General features: G+C 41.4%; 1 protein-coding gene across 3 annotated transcripts in view; it reads right to left on the bottom strand.

Moving 5' to 3' along the window:
* sytl5 (synaptotagmin-like 5) overlaps positions 1 to 17,275 on the bottom strand; it is a 43,567-nt gene that overhangs the window by 4,702 nt on the left and 21,590 nt on the right. Inside the window, exons 1-14 of one of the 3 annotated variants that reach the window (XM_074659019.1) lie at positions 14,330 to 14,584; positions 14,030 to 14,245; positions 12,401 to 12,513; positions 12,178 to 12,289; positions 11,044 to 11,190; positions 10,445 to 10,553; positions 10,201 to 10,330; positions 7,626 to 7,726; positions 6,954 to 7,049; positions 4,126 to 4,191; positions 1,594 to 1,772; positions 1,385 to 1,487; positions 1,124 to 1,285; positions 903 to 1,011 (exon numbers count right to left, since the gene is read on the bottom strand). In XM_074659019.1, the coding sequence (XP_074515120.1) occupies positions 903 to 1,011; positions 1,124 to 1,285; positions 1,385 to 1,487; positions 1,594 to 1,772; positions 4,126 to 4,191; positions 6,954 to 7,049; positions 7,626 to 7,726; positions 10,201 to 10,330; positions 10,445 to 10,553; positions 11,044 to 11,190; positions 12,178 to 12,289; positions 12,401 to 12,513; positions 14,030 to 14,245; positions 14,330 to 14,448 (1,762 nt within the window). In that variant the 5' untranslated portion in view covers positions 14,449 to 14,584. Of the gene's footprint in view, positions 1 to 902; positions 1,012 to 1,123; positions 1,286 to 1,384; positions 1,488 to 1,593; positions 1,773 to 4,125; positions 4,192 to 6,953; positions 7,050 to 7,625; positions 7,727 to 10,200; positions 10,331 to 10,438; positions 10,554 to 11,043; positions 11,191 to 12,177; positions 12,290 to 12,400; positions 12,514 to 14,029; positions 14,246 to 14,329; positions 14,679 to 17,275 lie in introns of those variants that run through there. The other 2 variants (XM_074659018.1, XM_074659020.1) reach the window with 2 other exon arrangements.

Raw genomic sequence — 17,275 nt, forward strand, 5'->3', positions numbered from 1 at the left:
TGCTTTATAGGTAAGTTATAAGCCATAAGGAAGAAGATGTTTTGGATCTCGAGGTTGCAAAAAATCCCACTGGCTGGTGTTGAGCATTTCTATTTGGTAATAATGGAGTTATAAATCCATTAATCAATGCTTGTGGGTTTGTCTAAAATAATTTAATCAGTCAAACAACACAACCTGGCATGCCAAAATCTGTTGTCAATAATGGCTAATAACTATAAATACATCTATAAAGTAATAATTTAATAACAATTTACTAAGCCGTTTGTTACAACTTAAATGGCTTTTACAACGGGTGCTTTATTTGAAAGTAGTGCAGAAAAAAAGCACGGATCAGAGGTACATCTGAAAAACCTTTTAGTGCAGCATAAATGTTTTCTTTCTGCTTTTCAATCCTTTTTATCATCTCACAACCACTCAAAATGCTGTTATGCTACAGAGAATAAGTTGATCTATGATGTGGTAGAGCATGCAGGATCTTAAACACAAGTAGTAGTATTTTGGATTTGATAGCAGCAGGGGACGGAGTCAAGGATTCTGACAATATAGTCTATTTTTTACATCTCGACCGCAGTCTAGCAGCTGCATGATGCTCTAATTAGAGACGGGGAATCAAATTCTAAGAAATTCTAACATTAACAAGCAGCCTTCCACTGCTGGGTCACTCATTATTACAAACTCATGCTGTGCAGGCAAAGATTGCAGAAAAACCTACAAAACTTTATTTAAAATTCTGGTAGAGATCCGAAAGTTTCCAAATATACCAACTATATGTCATAATGAGTTTTAGGGGAAATAAATATAAAGTGTCCATCTGTTAAGGCTATTATTCAAGCAGTTTGTTTCACCTATTTAAAAAAAAAAACTTAGAACATGATATATGATGTAGTATATTATGAATGTACCTTGTACTTGGTCCAGCGGCAGCGTGAGGTTCTTCTCTGCAGGTATGTACTTCAACACGACAGTCAGTTCTCCTTTATACTGCATGGTGGAGTCTATATTGCTCTCCGCCTACACAAACATCATTCACAAAACACTCAAACACGTGTCTTTGTGCGTGTTTGTATAACGAAGTAGGAGAAGAAGACACCGTGTGTGACAACATGCTGATTCTGTTTCCTACCTTTGGCAGCAGAGCGTACCAGTCTTCTATTTGGGAATCAAACTCCCAGGAGTCAAAGGTCAGCTCCACCTCTCCCAGGAAGCTGTTGTGTCCAAACCGGTCGTGGTGCCACACGGACACCTGCAGGGTTCGAGTCTCCAGCTGAGAGTGGCTGATCACGTACTGCACAACACAGGAAATTAGCTTAATGATTTCAAAGTTTTGAATTCTTGTAACTTGAGTTCAGAGAATAACTGTTTATTGAGTTTTTCAGCCACTGACCCTCAGATTCTCATTGAAAACAGGGTTGATGGTGTTGGCCTTGATGCTCGTCTTCCTCTTGCTCTGTCGTGACGTATCTGGCAGCAGGTACGTCTTCACATAACTGCCATGAAAAAGACACAGCAACTCAGTCGGGCTAATGATAATAACAGTGCAGATAAACTCACATTATTATTCGTGTGTATGTGTGTGTGTTTTTGCACTCTTACGTGTCCGTGCGTTGCCTCCTCTCATCTCCTGTCGCCAGGTTGTGACACTCCTTCACCAGGACGTTGAGAGCACCGGTTTTGTAGCTGTAGCTGATGTTCAGCAGGATCTCGCCGCTCACCCGGGCGTTGCCATAGTCACCGGTCTCACTGTACATGCTCATCATGCTGTTTATGCTACTCTGTTAGGCAAAGACCGGAGATAAGAGACGTGGAGATATGAGAGGGGGGCAGAAGGTCAAGGAGAGTTGAAGAGGTGAGGAACGAAAACACGACACATGAGGTATAAAGCATAAAAGAGAGATGGGGGAAGATAAAGAAAACAACAACATCTACAGTATTACAGAACGCTGATGAAATGCGGTAGAAATGAAACAGCCCTTTATGAATGTGAATCTGTGGCAATATGGTAATGTTGAGGGTAAGGCTCATGCCATTTAAAATATTACATTGCTACAGCTGCTACCCTACAAGGTTGTATTTTAGACTTCAAAAGATTCAGGTGCCTGCTGGACACATAGGGGAGATGAGGGTACTCTAGTATAGAGAGAGCACTGCTCTAAGTGAAGCTTGCCTTAAATAAAACATTTTAAACATGCATTAAAAACCTGCACTTTTGACGGAAATCCATCAATTCTAGATGAATATTCCCAGTTATATTATGCACGTCACAGATTTGTATTATGTCCAAAAATCATGTATTATCTGGGTCTAGAATATTCATAATAAAGACGGGAAGAGCGGTAAATTAATCCTTTTCAGGAATGAGCCAGAGATTGGAAAGGTGACTGCTTATGAAAGGATGAGTAATAGAGCAGACTACATTATTTCTTTTATAAAAGGATGAGGTGGAAGGTTAGTGACACTGATTTCCATGTGGGATTTATGCTATTATAGGTTCTCTCATTATAACATGTTTCTTTCTCTTTCTCTAAGAAAGTCACTTCTTTTGGTCGACCCCTCTACCACAATAGGCTGTATTTACATCTCATTACTATTGTTGATGTTTTGGTTGGATTGCAAAATAAAACCTGCAAGTAGGACTGCAACTAACCATCATTCTAGACTTGTTCCGATACCGATACCAGTATCGGAAATGCATCCGATACTGCCCAAAATTCGGTATTGGGTATCGCGAATCGCGAGTACGACAGTCTATGCACCAATCCAATACCATAATTTATTAACCCAGAAAAAAACTTTTTTAACTGGAAATCAATTCTTCTTCGCCACTCCAAAACAGTAGTCTTTACTGTGTTGTCACCCTGAATGTATCATGGCTGCCACTGGCAACTACTGTTTTAGAGCAACGAAGAAGAACTGATTGCAAGTAGTTTGTCACGTGACAATAGCAAACAACAACAGTACGTTGTGGAGAGTGTATCGGTAGTCAGAGCGAGGAAAATGTGAGCTAATTGCCAATATTTCACAGTGGAAAATCAACAAGTAAAACAGCGATATGTACAGTATGTAAGGCTTCCTTTTCGAGGGGTGGCAGTAGTGTTGCCAATTTCAACACCAGCAATCTTATAAAGCATTTGAAGATGCATCACGCGAAAGAGCACGGCGACTAGGAGGAGGCAAAGGGGGGGAAAAAGGACGAGACCGCAGCAGCAAACGCTACAAACCGCTTTCCAATGACGAGATAAATTCCACAAAGATAGCCCAAAAAGTGATGAAGATATTATATTTATCACGATGGTATCGGATCGGTACTCGGTATCGGCCGATACCGCAAGTTCAGGTATCGGAATCGGTAATGGGAAGGAAAAAATGGTATCGGAACACATCTCTACATCATTCCTTATTGATCAACCTGCCAATCATTTTCTTGAATAACCTATTAATCGATTGGTCTTTGAAATGTCAGAAAATAGAGGAAAATACATGTCACAGTTTTCTACAGCTCAAGATGAAGTCTTCAAATTGCTTATGTTTGTAAAAAGAGCAAAGCTGTCAATCACGTGGTGTTATTATGACCAGTAACATCCAGAAAGTTAACTTTACATTGACTGTCGCACAGTGACTTTTATAGATTGCCTTAGAGAGCTTGAAGACTCCTCATATTGTGTACCTGCAAAACCTATTTCACGAACAAAAGACTCCGAATGACTACAACCACTGCAGGTAATTTTGTCTGGTACACATGACTATTGTAGCTCAGAACAGGATTTAACTGGTATAATCCACTGATAATAGTATTGCTGTCTGGAGAGCGCTGAGGAAACAAAGCCAGAATTGAGCCACACTGTGCTTCATCTACTGGAAAGTCTACCCCATTTATATCCTGCTGGGGGCCAGCGTGATTAATGACTAGAAGTTTAATGCGAGGAGCTCAGACTTAATGGAAATAGATGTAGCTACCAGCACATTTAAAAACCAAGTATGAGCACAAACTGAATATATCAGGAAAACTCAGTATACATTAATGAATGTCGTATGTAATATTTGGTGCTTTTCTGCTGCATTTTTGCTGTTCTATAATGTAGTGGTGAATATAAAATGCATGCACAAACGTGGAAAGGGGAGACTTACAGTCTCAGCATCCGAGTCGGGGATATTGAGGTACCCCCACCTTCTCTCTGAGCAAGGAGTGGAAGCCTAGCAGCAGATTCATTCATGACATAGAGAGATAAACGGGGAAAGGAAGGAAGGAAGGAAAGAAGGAAAAAGAGGAGAAGGAGACAGATCTGAGCTCTTTGATGTGTTAGTGATAGAGGCAGACCCCGAGCACAGACCCCCCGGCCCCCGAGGAGGAGCTGCAGAAACCCCGTCTACAGGAGCACAGCCAGAAAACACATTACACACGGTTACCATGGTGATTATCAGATGAAACCACAGAGATTACAACCACTGGACACACTCACACACTCACATCCCTGTACTTCTATCTTTGTGAGGACCCACATGGACATAATGCATTCCCTAGCCCCTTACCTTAACCTTAAAGGCTGTTCTCATACACATCTCGCAGCTATACCTACGAAAAGTAGTTTGTATATATCCCACAAAATCAATTTGTATGTAATCCATGAAATTGTGAACCAGGAAGTATAGAGTATTTAGTTCTGCATAGGGAGGAGGTCAGGGTGGATGGGTGGGTCACAAAACATCGTACTTTTGCCCAGGATACCGGTGTTCGTACACCATGAAGTCAATGTCGATCTATTTGTCACGTAACTTCCTGAGTTATTTTAACCCAAACCACAATCTTTTCCTAAACCTAACTATGTAGTTTTGTTGCCTTAACCTAACCAAGTTTTTTCCACTGAAGACGGAAGTTTGCTGGACATTTACTGGAAAACACATGAAAAATGAGGAATAACTTTTCGTAAGATATGATATGAACCGCTGTATGAGGATACGTTGAACCTTAACAATCACAACTAAATGCCTAAGCCCAACCCTAATTCTAACCTGAACCATAAAACCAAGTCTGAACCCTCAAACAAGCCTTTGAAGAAGTGAGGACCGGCCAAAATGTCCTCACTATGTACAAGGACACACACACACATATACAGTATATATACATTCGATTTTAGACTTAAATATCTCAACCACTATTGGATGGATTGCCATTATATTTTGTAAGGGAATTGAAAATTTATCTAGCTCCACTTGAGTGCTTTGACAATAATTGGATGGCTTTAATTTGTCCACTACTTGTTTTATTACCATAAAACATACAAAGCTAATACCGTTCCCATCAGTCTCAGCTGTTATACTAACAGGTGTTTCTATTATTTTGTCCACTCCATTTATATCAGTGAGAATAAGCAAAATAACAGAAACACCTCTCAGTATAATGACACACACCACAAACTACATCCTCCATAATGACCATGCAGTTGAATCGACACCAACAGTTTCAACAAAAACTGTTATAACCTTCATGAAGGCAGGACTGACTACAGACTGTTGAATCAGACTGCTTTAGTTTTAGCTAGGTGTACCTAATAAACTGGCAACTGTTTTGTGTTGCTCAATTGATAGAATATAAATAAGGTTTCTCTAAAGCTAGAAAAGCACAATCTAACCGGTGATAGAAATACAAATGGCACTAATACCACTAATACTACTTCAGTTGTGCTTTCATTGTCTTTCCAAAGCCCTCCACGAGGTGAATCATGTAACAACGGGCTGAGTTTATTATAGCTCGATTCAATGGCAGACTCAGTTATCTGCATAATGTCCCTCATCACCTCCTTCCACTTCCATTCATACTGAAAACAGCAGCTCAGTGACGGCTGTTATCTGTCATCAATGAGATGACATGATAAATGTCAGACAGGCAGGACGCCTGTTGTCTTATGCAGTTCTCAAATTACACACAAACACAAACACTGAACAATGAACACGGCACGAGTCGGGAAATAAACCAATTATTTAGGTCATTTGAATAACTGGATTTTCTGCCAGACTAAGTACTTTATAGACCGAGTGACCAAGCCAGCTGTGCTCACGGCTTCAAGTGTAAAAATGGGAAACCAAGTCAAGTAAAAAAGGGTAATAATTTAAGATGTGTGATAATACATAACAGCACTGATACACATGTCTAAAAACTTGGGCACATAAAACTATCTGCATAGCTAGATACCACTAGGGGCTACGTGAGATAATATGTAGGTTAATCTACCATATAATGTGATTAAAAAAGTGTCTATTTGCACCCGGGTGAGAATAACCACAACAGCTATTCGGCTATTTACACCTGCTATTAGTAGTAGTAATATAAACAGCGATAAAGTACATTCAAAGCGTAGGTTGTAGCAGATGAATGGGTCAAACTCAGGACTTAACGCTGCAGAAAACAGGGTTTTGTGTCCTGAAGCCTATTTTTCACTTTGTTGAATTATTATTTTTCTGTTTTTTAAGTTATTATTTTTTCAGTTGCTGTTTGGTTAGGTTTAGGCAACAAAACAACATGGTTAGGTTTAGGAAAAATATACATACAGTACATATACACATACAGTATCTAATGTGTGCCCGGGTCGGGTGCTAATAGCATCTGCCTTAAAAAAAACTAGATACATTACGTTAACCTACCGTAAACTATGTTTCTGCAACATGATATTCTCACACACACAACATCTTCACATTATGATACTACGAGTCAAGTTAGTTTATGTAAATGCAGCAGGCTTCCTAAGCGTGCAGCAGCAGAGGGAGGTGTTCGCGACGCAAGCTGCCCCCAAAGCACAGACTATGTTTACAGTCAACAACAGAACATAAACGTCTGACTCACACGTCAGGTGAGAGTAGGATGTACATGTTTGTAGTGTATGTGAACATACAGGATTTCCCAGAATCTGTTTATTAACATTTTTGTGTTTGTACTACTGTAGGTTTAACATGGGCGTTACCGTTGACTGTGCGTTGCTGAGGCGCCGGCTGGCAGTCTTGCTGTGAAGCGACATCAGGGCGTCGATGTCTTCCTCTGCATCCTCATCAGAAAACTCCTGCGGATGACAGCATTCAGATTTAATAAAAAAAAAAAGAGACGGCATCTGGGAAGCTGGCCAAAGTGTCTTTGTACGTTTGCACAGTTTTCCACACAGCAGCTCTGTGTGGGCGGATGCAGCCAGCTTCCATAAATTCAACCAGACAAGTCAGGACAGGAGTGTGGTAATTTGTTTACTTGTTTTTCACGGGAAAAATCACAATGCCATTGGGCTTACAGTAAAGTTGTGAGCATGAATAGATGTGTAAAAAATGCAAATGACCAGTCAGTAAACACAGAGACAAAGCAGCCCTATACCGACCATCGGATCCTCCACCTGTTTGCAGCCTGCAGCCGTTTAGATGCTTGTCATGCTCTTTGAAGTGAGCTCTGAAGTGAAATTAACATTCAGCCCCACATCTGACGCATCAGTTCATCAGCTCAGATCCTGAGCTCAATACGGACACACAGTATAGCAGATGTATGTATTTAAAAGGGGACAAAAAACAGGCTGTGTGCTTTTGCTGTGAAATATGTGATCAGTGTGCAGGGATGCAGCAGAAGGAGGAAGAAGGGACGGGTGGATGCTGCTTACTGCTTCGTTGAGCCCGGGGACCGAACGGCTCCTGAGACTGAAGGCGTCGTCGCTGGGTTCAGAACCAGGAGCTGACAGGTCCATGTCTGAGCGACTGTGATCTGGTGCAGGGAGGGATGCAGAGGAGGAGTGAGAAAGACAAAAAAAAGAAAAGTAGTTTCAAAGATGCTGTTTGAAGGGAGTGAGGGGCTGGAAGGCAAGCAGACAGTGAAAGAGAGAGAGAACTAATGATTATCACCACGTTGTGTGAACGTCATGAATGTGTGCAAATTTACTCTCCATGTAATAATTATAATGAAAAACTAAATTTAGAGCTGCTTTACATTGGGAGTAAACTAAGAGCAATTAGAAAGAAAGAGCTGATAATAGCTCAACAGTTATAATATCCGGAGGCTTAGCTTTCTTGCCGAGAGTTAAGATGAAGAGATAGAAACCATCTCTTGTGTCTTTTCGTTAAGTGAAAGGGGCTAGACTCAGGAAGCTACTGTCGAGCTTTCTGTTGTCATACAGCACATACTGTACGTTTGTTATCGGCTGCAGATTACCTCTCAAAATTCATTATAATTTTTTAAACATTGGATCCCTGATTTTAGACAGCAGTAGAAAAAAGCAGGCGCCTCATCTGAAATGACAAGGGTCCTCTGGCAGATTTTAGCAGCTGTAGTTAGATAATGAAGCTAACGTTAGCTCCATGAGTTGGCTGAAAACGTTGTCTACGGCTGACTTTTTAATATTTTTAGCAGACTTCTAAAATATGAATTTGATGAGTAGATTCATGATATCATGCTAGTTGATCTATGTACAGTATATAACAGCATATTGTCACTTTTAACATTTTATAAGAGAAAAAACTTTAAGGATGAGGACTAACTTTTCAAAATAATGGACAAATTAAGGGGATATCTGGCTACCATGCTTAACACCTTAATCTAAGAGTAAAGGGTTTGGTATGTTTTCAGCATCGACTGTATACAAAGATGGACGACGCGTTTCCATATCCTCCCACTGTACAGTGAAGTGAAGCCAAAGTATATGGGATCTGACATCTTGAGATTTTGACGTAATTTGGAGCCAGAGTCTGCGCAGTAGTGATCGGGCACTGGAGCCGCGGTATCGAGGTCACCCGCCCGAACCAATCGCGAGCCGATCACGGCTGGAGCTCGTCAGCAAGAGTTTCTCGCAGCTGTCAATCATGACGTCTCACCCCCTTTTTAGAGCATCAAATAACTAATTAAAACCAAACTTGAACACTTGAACATACATCAGAACATACATGAACTACCTAAAATGACAAAAATCATCTTTGGGAAAAATGTATTTGACGTGTACTTTTACTTTTTAGTTTGGCCCACCACCCATCCGCTAACATGGCAGGATTTATGACCTATACTGCAGCCAGCCACCAGGGGGCGATTGAGATGTTTTAGCTTCACTTTTGGGGAGCTGTCACGTCGTCCATCTTTATGTACAGTCTATGGTATTCAGAGATGAATTAAGGAGGCTGTTTTAAGGGACTCTTAGTTAGCCGGACATGCTGATGACTGCGGCTTATGTCATTTCGATTATGTCATGTCCTTACACTTATGCTTGTGTTTTTGGTTTTAAAAAGATTCTTTGTGTGCGGATTAAACAAATGTTTACACATAATGGTGTTATTTGCAACGGTTTAGAGCTGGAAGGCATACTTTTGCATAACAGTCTTTATACTAAGCAAATAATCACCGCGCGGCTCTAGCTTCATACTTTGAGGGGTGTATTTCACAAAATACTGAAGTTTTCTAAAATACATATACGGGCAAAAAAACAAGGGAAGTGGAGTTAGATTTAGAAATTTGATTAAAAGTGTAAATAAGCTGGCAAATCTGCAGGAGGCAGCTTTACCATAAGTCTTTGTCTGAGATTTTGAAACAGCGAGAATCAGAGCATGAAGATCTGAGGACTCCTCCAGGGACAAACTGGAGCACATCAACCATATAGTCAGGCACAAGTCTATGAATAAAATTATAGGAAAAGTACTGGGATAAAAATAAAAATACATCCTAAAACTGGAAATACAATGCGACAAAACAAAATGGTTAGTATACAGTATAATACTGAACATATGGTCTGACACATATGTGGGTGTGAGTGGGGATCCTCACTCAGCAGCTAACGACACTAATCGCTATATTTAAAAAAATCCTGACACACTTCTCTTAGCAGCTGCTACTAGTGGAGATAAAGGGTCTGACACTGCGAGAGACAAAGTGGAGGAGATTACACTTAATAAAAAAGAGAGTTCAACACATAAAGAGGAGCAGCAGACAGCGACGGGGTTGTAAGTTAATAGTCTTATTTGTGAAGACATGACATCTGCTCTACACAGAAGGAGAATGTCGTCCTCTACGAGGTCTAAGTTGGAGAGTATTTTTGCACAGCTCTGGTTAAGCTGTCTAACATCACCTTTGATATGATACTGATGCCTCTAACACATCCCGAAACTGTGATTCAGATATTGAAATGTTTGTGCGTGAGCTGTGACGCTGTGAGACAACAGCAGGAGTCACGTCGCTCAAATGTGAAGCAAAAAAAATACCTGATGAAACCGAGGCCCTGGACACAGAAATGGTCGGGGTGCCCGAATCTGTCCTGTGATGGCCGGGGGCTTTTTTCTCAGCCGCACTGTCACTGGAGTGTACACTGGCGACGCTCTCCGCTCCGTCAGGCTGCGTGAAAAAAAAAAAAATCCAACACAACTAAGCTGTTAAAATGTAATCTGCACAGTTGTCCCCAGTGTTTTGCTGTATGTGTGTTTGTGTGTATCAGTTGCTGACCCTGACCCTCCGATTGTCGCTGGGAGTGGAGGATCTGTCCGGAGTTGTAGTTTGGGAACGCAGGTTGTTGGGTACCGTGGGCATCCCTGAGGACTCCAAGGCCACCGCACCGCCCCTGAAAACCAGAGAGAAACCAGTCATCAGCAGGTATTCAACACCCTTGATGTTGCCTTCATCTGTCATCATGAAATAACATCAATGGAAGTCTTAACACTTCTGGGAAGCAACCTGCCTGAGGCGCTTTGTCACTGACGTATCACTTGATTTTTCTTTGACGTTTATTTCTTTTTCAAAATGTTTGGCCTTGATGCCTGCAAGTGTTCACTTTTCAAACAGATATAACCCAGTTTTAAACTAGATGTAGATACTGACACAAGGCTGCACCAGTGCTGAGAGATTATCTATCTAAAAAAACTTTTTTAGAGCTGAAAGCAAAAACTGTGTTAATGTGAACTGATGGTTAAATTTAAATGATGATATGATGTTGAGGAAGTGTTATTTTTGCATTTTCCTTTCTCAGTAGATATTTGTGTAGCTGTATTTTGATAATAAAAAATATAATTTGAAATGGTAAGTGTTTGTATGCAGGTAGTGTGGATGGACACCTGTTTGAACGCGGACTCGGAGCAGAGCGAACACTCCGTACGCTTTGAGCATCGCCATCTGAAGATGGAGATCTGTCACTGACGTTGTCGACTCCATTCTCCGGCTTCAAGGTTAGTCGGCTGCCTTTTTTATCCATCTTCATCCTTCTGCACACACACACACACACACACACACACAGGGAGTCTATTATCTACTGGAGATATTCATGTCCATTATTGCAGAGTTATTACACTGTGTCTCTCTGCTTTATCAAGAACATCTTGGTCACAACTCTACAGTTTGCATCCTGCAGAGGAAATGTAGTTAGGGATGGTACATTATTATGATTAATTATTTCCACTAAGTAGGTTGTCAACATGTCAACATTGTCGTTGTGAGCATGTTATGTAGCATGTGACATTAACATTTAGCTCAAAGCACAGATGTGCCTAAGTGCAGCTTCACAGAGCAACTATAGTGTGGCTGATGTATTTCAATACATTGCAAGAATGTTTTAAAACTTTTTCTCTATATACGTAATTGATTGTCAAAATTCTGGCATATGAATCCCATCATTTCCCATCAGTGCTTCCTTATTCTAAAATTGTATACAGGATGCAGGAACACAATTCTAAATATTAAACATTCCTGCAGTGATGTTTATTATTTTCCTAATAATGGGTTATTTAATTGATTAGTCAGAAAGTCGTCAGCAGCCACCACTCTGGTAAAATTATCACAGCGTCTTGTTATTTTGAAGTTACTTGTTTATATGGCTTCTTTGCCTGAATTACTGTGATGCCTTCAGGAACCATTAGTGCAGCCAAGATGAGGAGCGATTCTAGCTAGCACAATCCAATTACTGCCGTGTTGCTTTGCCAAATGTATTTTAAAATGCATTCAGGGTCTCTGTAAAATCAAATGAGCATCTCCCTGATCTTTTCTAATGTCTTCGTACTGAGGCGAGTCCTCAACACACTGCAGACTTCTTTCAAATGTGGTTTGAGTTGATTTCATCCTGTCCACACTGTTCACAGCATATCTCGTGTTTTCATGTTGTGTAATTCATAGAGTAAACCCTCTAATATTCAGAAAGCGTATGTGTTTGCATGACCATAAATTGAGCTGTTTTGTATTCTATTTCCACAACTTACGCTTTCCTCCTGGCACCGATGTTGAGTATTGCACTTCTCTTGGATCTCGGGGTGTCGGCTTTCTCTGACTCCAAAGGGGCTGACAGGTTTTCTGTCGACTTTTTCTCTGTGACTGGTGATCCAAAACAAGATCAAGAGCACATTGATAAAATCAGCATATAGCCTACATTACTCTACCTAATCTATATGGTTTGGGTAACGGAACATTAGCGGTGAAACTCACTGATCGGACTACTCATGATTGTCTGTTTGATCACGTCGCCGCTCGGCACTCCCTGCTCAAAGCGCTTGGACCGCTCCTCCAGGAACCACTCTCCTGTCACCACCTTCAGCTCCCTGCAAACACACCGTCCACCTATTACTCATCAGTGTTATGTCAATATCATATTGAATGACGGCCATACCGGCCAAAGTACGAAAAAAATCAACAAACCAGTAGGGATGATATAATTGTTTACCGACTGCATGAAGGTATTGATGTCACATTGTTGTCAGCATCAGCTGTATATAACAATAATTCCTAATAATATCATTAAAGATGCTAAATACGGGATTGGGAGCATTTCTATTGCCTCTCAACGGCTCTCATCATGGCAACAGCGAGCCGGCGGAGCGCAGCTAACGTGCTAACAGTGAAAACAAGGGCGAAAGTGCTGACAGAGCTAACGGTGTTAACCTGGGGGGGAACCGGATGTGCTACGCTTCCGCAACGCTGCTGTCGGTTAGTAAGGCGTTATCAGTTGTAGCCACCGTATCAGTGCAGAGCGGCGGCCGTGAGTTAGCCAGTGGGGCACGCTCACACGGCCTGGTGATGTAAGCAAGGAGAAGCTCTGATTACAACACACACAGAGGAAGAGCGACTTCATTCTCTGCTCAGGTAGATTTTACTCCTCTATATCTTTACATAGCAAATAGTTGTTTGCTGCTATAATAATGCTCTGGATATTGAATTTAGCATCTTTAATTAATTATTAAACACCACCTCGATCTGGATAAACAACAGAAAATGGATGGATGGATTAACCGATGTAAAAAAAAGAATTTCTTTAAGGTCCGCATATTAATTTTACATAACCTACAGTATGCTCAGAGGTGTAAACTATTGTACTGGGGATATTTCTTCATAAATACATTATACTGTCTGCTGCAGGCTACAAAAATATTCAAGACCTTTGTAAACAAAGTTTTCCTCAGGCCTTTTTTGTTACCCTGGATGAAGAGTGACTGTTGTAACCACTTTCTCTCCTTCTGCTTCGTCTGCTCGAGTTTCAGTTGATGATTTTCTGCATGCAAACTTTAGCTGTGGGTTACGTGTGTAGGTGGAGAGAGCAAAAACATTTGCACACAAGCAAGATTTGAGAAAAGTTTTACTCCTTGCACTTTACTCAAAAACATCTTGTGGTCACAGTGTGATTATTCAGACTGGCGGCGCTGGAGAACTTGGTATCTCTACTATTTCTGGGATTGATTTCTTTTTTACTGTGTGAATGTTGAATGTGCAGAGTGACTGTTAATCGATTCTCAAGAACAGACACCAAACCCTGACGTTTACCAGTAATGATTTAGTCAGTTCATTGTAGCAGAGCTGTAAATACCTCACAATTCCTCTTTGTCTAGAATAAACGAGTGGTCCCCACAGTGGGCGCCACGGAAGAAGCTCTTTAGTGTTTTTTTGGGGGGTGGTTGGGTATTCTGTTAAGCCCTATAGAGGATGACAGTACTGAAACACCTGAGGCCCTCACAGACAAATGGAGACAGATGTGGTGTCATTAACCATCTGATCCAAACCATCTGGCATCCATTCCTCCTGTAAACAGTGAGCTGTTTTGGTTCCTGAAGGCGTCGTACTTACGAAATCTTGGCACAAACGTTACACCTCCACTGGCGTGCCTTGGGAGATGTAACACGGCAGTCGCTGCAGACGCGCAGTCGACACTCCTCGCAGAGATCTCCGCGGTCGAAGATGAGACCCAAACTCTTCAGGCAGCGAGCGCACTGTCGCTCCCCCAGCTCCTGGGGTCGACGGGTACCTTTTCGTTTGATCTCCAGGAGCTCATTCTTCAGCTTCCTGTAGGAAAGGGGAAAAAAAAGAAAATATGAAGGGACATTAAGAGAACTCAGAGTGAGATGAACGTGAGTTCAAAGTCCTCACCGTATCCTCTTCTCCTCTCGTTTCCTCAATTTCTCGTCTTTCTGCAGCACCTTCAGGATCATGTCTCTTTCATGTTCCAGCAGAAAGGAGAGGTTCAGATCCTCCCCGTCCTGCTCCATTGGTCCCTTAGTCAACACTCGGCCGATGAAATCAGCCAAGCAAAGATGTTGCAGGGAGGTCAGACAGAACTACATGATGCTGCAAAAATCTCCTCTTTCTGTAATGTTCTGCTAACGATAAGGTTGTTGCTGTTTCAGCGCTGGCATAGTCTGAACTTCTTCCCTCCAGTGTTTCCTCTGATGTTCTGTTTCTGAGGGGAGCTGGCAGGAGGTGACTGCTCTCAGGAAACCTAGATGAGGTCAAACAGACACAAGGGAAAGTCATGAATAACAATCCCAGTTAAATGGGTTGTCAATAAAAGTCCTGGTTAACGTGCTTGTATTTTTCCTAATGTAAAAAAGCATTAATTAAAATAAGACAATGATTTACAGGATCACAAGAGGAAGCACAAGTAATTGGTAGACATTTGACAGCTCCACAGCCGCTTAACAACTTCCCAATTAGGCTCCAAGCCTGACATTCAGAGCACAACACCCACATTTCTCAGCTTCTATTAGCAAAGCTCTATCTTTCCCTGAAATTCATGACAAGACTTGTTCTAATTATCTGCACACCTGCATGCCAATGAATGCACACAGCAACATAACATTCATCTGACATTTTAGCCGTGCCAGTGGCGAGGCTCCAGGGATGGAAGTGTCAGTCTTTTGGCCCTCCACTTTGGTCCAGACTGAAATATCTCAACAACTTGGATGGATCGCAATGAAATTTGATACAAATATCCATAAAACCCCCAACCCCAGGATGAATTGTAATAACTTTGTTGATACCTTTACTTTTCATTTGGCGCCATCATCATGATCAAATTTCAGTTTGTATAATACTTTTCTTTATGACACAAAACTGCATGCTAACACACTAAAATAAGGGGATGGACACAGAAAACAATTCCTGATAAACATCAGCGTGTTAGCATTGTCATTTTAAGAATGTTAGCGTTTAAAGGTGCTAAATATTGCCTCTCAGCGGCTCTCAACATGGTGACGACAAGCCGGCAGCTCGCAGCTAACGATGCTAACAGCGTTAAATAGTGCAAACGATGGCGAAAATGCTGACAGAGCAAACAGTCTTTACCTGAGGGGGAGCCGTTAGTCGGGACAGCGCTATCAGCTATAACCCCCGTATGAGAGTAGTGCAGAGCAGCGGCTGTGCGCTAGCCAGTGGGGCACGCTCACATGCACAAACATGCACTAAAAGCACCCAGTTATGTCAATAAAGCAAGGAGAAGCTCGGATCACAACAAACACAGAGGGAGAGTGACTTCATTCTCTGCTCAGGTAGACGTTACTCCATTAACATTATATCTTTACAAATAGTTGTTTGCTGCTATATTAATGCAATGGATATCAAATGTAGCACCTTTACTCAAAGCAGTGCTGTGCCTAAGTAGAGTCTCACAGATATACTAGCATTGTTGTAGACTCTTGTTTTCCCCGGTGTGACACTCATCTTGAGCAGTTTGCAGCTCAATATCTTACTACTACGACATATGGACAGAAGGAGCCAGGGATCGAACCACCAACCTTATGGTTAATGGCTCTATGACATGAGTTATGGCAGCTTGTATTATCATAAATGGTCCATAGGGAACAGTGCAAAGCAGTAAAACTATCACTCCTAGCTGTGCTGTGAAACTACTAAGTGTCCTTGATTTCCTCTGATGCCACTGTTACTCAGAGAAATGATGTAATTTGAATGCTATACAAGAACACACACACACAGACTAGATTCTCAATCTAACTGCGGAGCCTGATTACGTGAACTACCATGAATAAGCTGATTTGCACTAAAATTACTTTCTAAGCTGTCAATAAAACCGAGCATGAAAATCAGAAACTAATATACATGGGATTATAGGAGGCGCCCAGGAGAGGGACAAAATTCTGCCAGTGCAGTTGTGTAAATGAAGTTGGGAAATAAAAATTGAATGGAGTGGAGGGATCTGCATAAGCCCACACCAGCCTCCTTCAGTCCTTATTCATTACCGTCGCTTTCATCCTCCTCCTTTCTTCTCTCGCCTCTTCCCTTCACTTTACATGAATTAGCACTAATGAACCGGCAGACATCATCTCAGCTTCATTTGCAACCAAAGGCACACCATGACATCAGCGATTATAACATTTTAAGCTGAACTGCAGCTGCATTGTAGCCAATGAGGAGATTTTCCTTCACCTTGGGTGTGAGATGAGGATTTAATAGAGGAAATAATAACGATTTACCTTTGCATTTAAAAGACTCAACCTGCTGAGTACAGATAACTCTGACTGTGACTTCGTTTGGAACAATAGTTTACAGCCATGCTAGCAGCTCTGTGAGGCTGTGTTTAGCAAAGACTGTAGATAAGAAGTGGACGTAGTCACCGTAACGTCACCCATTGGTTTGTGGACTGCCGTTTTGAAAGCCTTGAATTAGTCACTTTGGCCGTCGCCATCTCGGTACTTGGCTGTCGACCATCTTGTTTTTTTTACAACTAGAAGTGACATGACAGGGTGAAGCTAAGTATAACGCTGAATAAGACATTTTTAGCCAACCAAAATGTTAAAATGAACTTTCATGAACTGAAAACACAGTGTGAAAGGACAAAATCCTACCCTGCTTTATGGTCTATTTGACTTTTAATGGGACCATGATTTACTAAATGAACATCATGCTGTATTGAAGAAGACTTGAAACTAGCGATTGAGACCATAAACTCATGTTTACAATGTTTACTGAGGTAATAAATCAAGTGGGGTCATTTTCTCATAGACTTCTATACAAACTGACTTCTTTTTGCAACCAGAGGAGTCGCCCCCTGCTGGCTATTAGAAAGAATGCAACTTTAAG

This window comes from Sebastes fasciatus, chromosome 14 (genome assembly GCF_043250625.1).
Source record: "Sebastes fasciatus isolate fSebFas1 chromosome 14, fSebFas1.pri, whole genome shotgun sequence".
In the NCBI taxonomy this organism is placed as follows: domain Eukaryota; kingdom Metazoa; phylum Chordata; class Actinopteri; order Perciformes; family Sebastidae; genus Sebastes; species Sebastes fasciatus.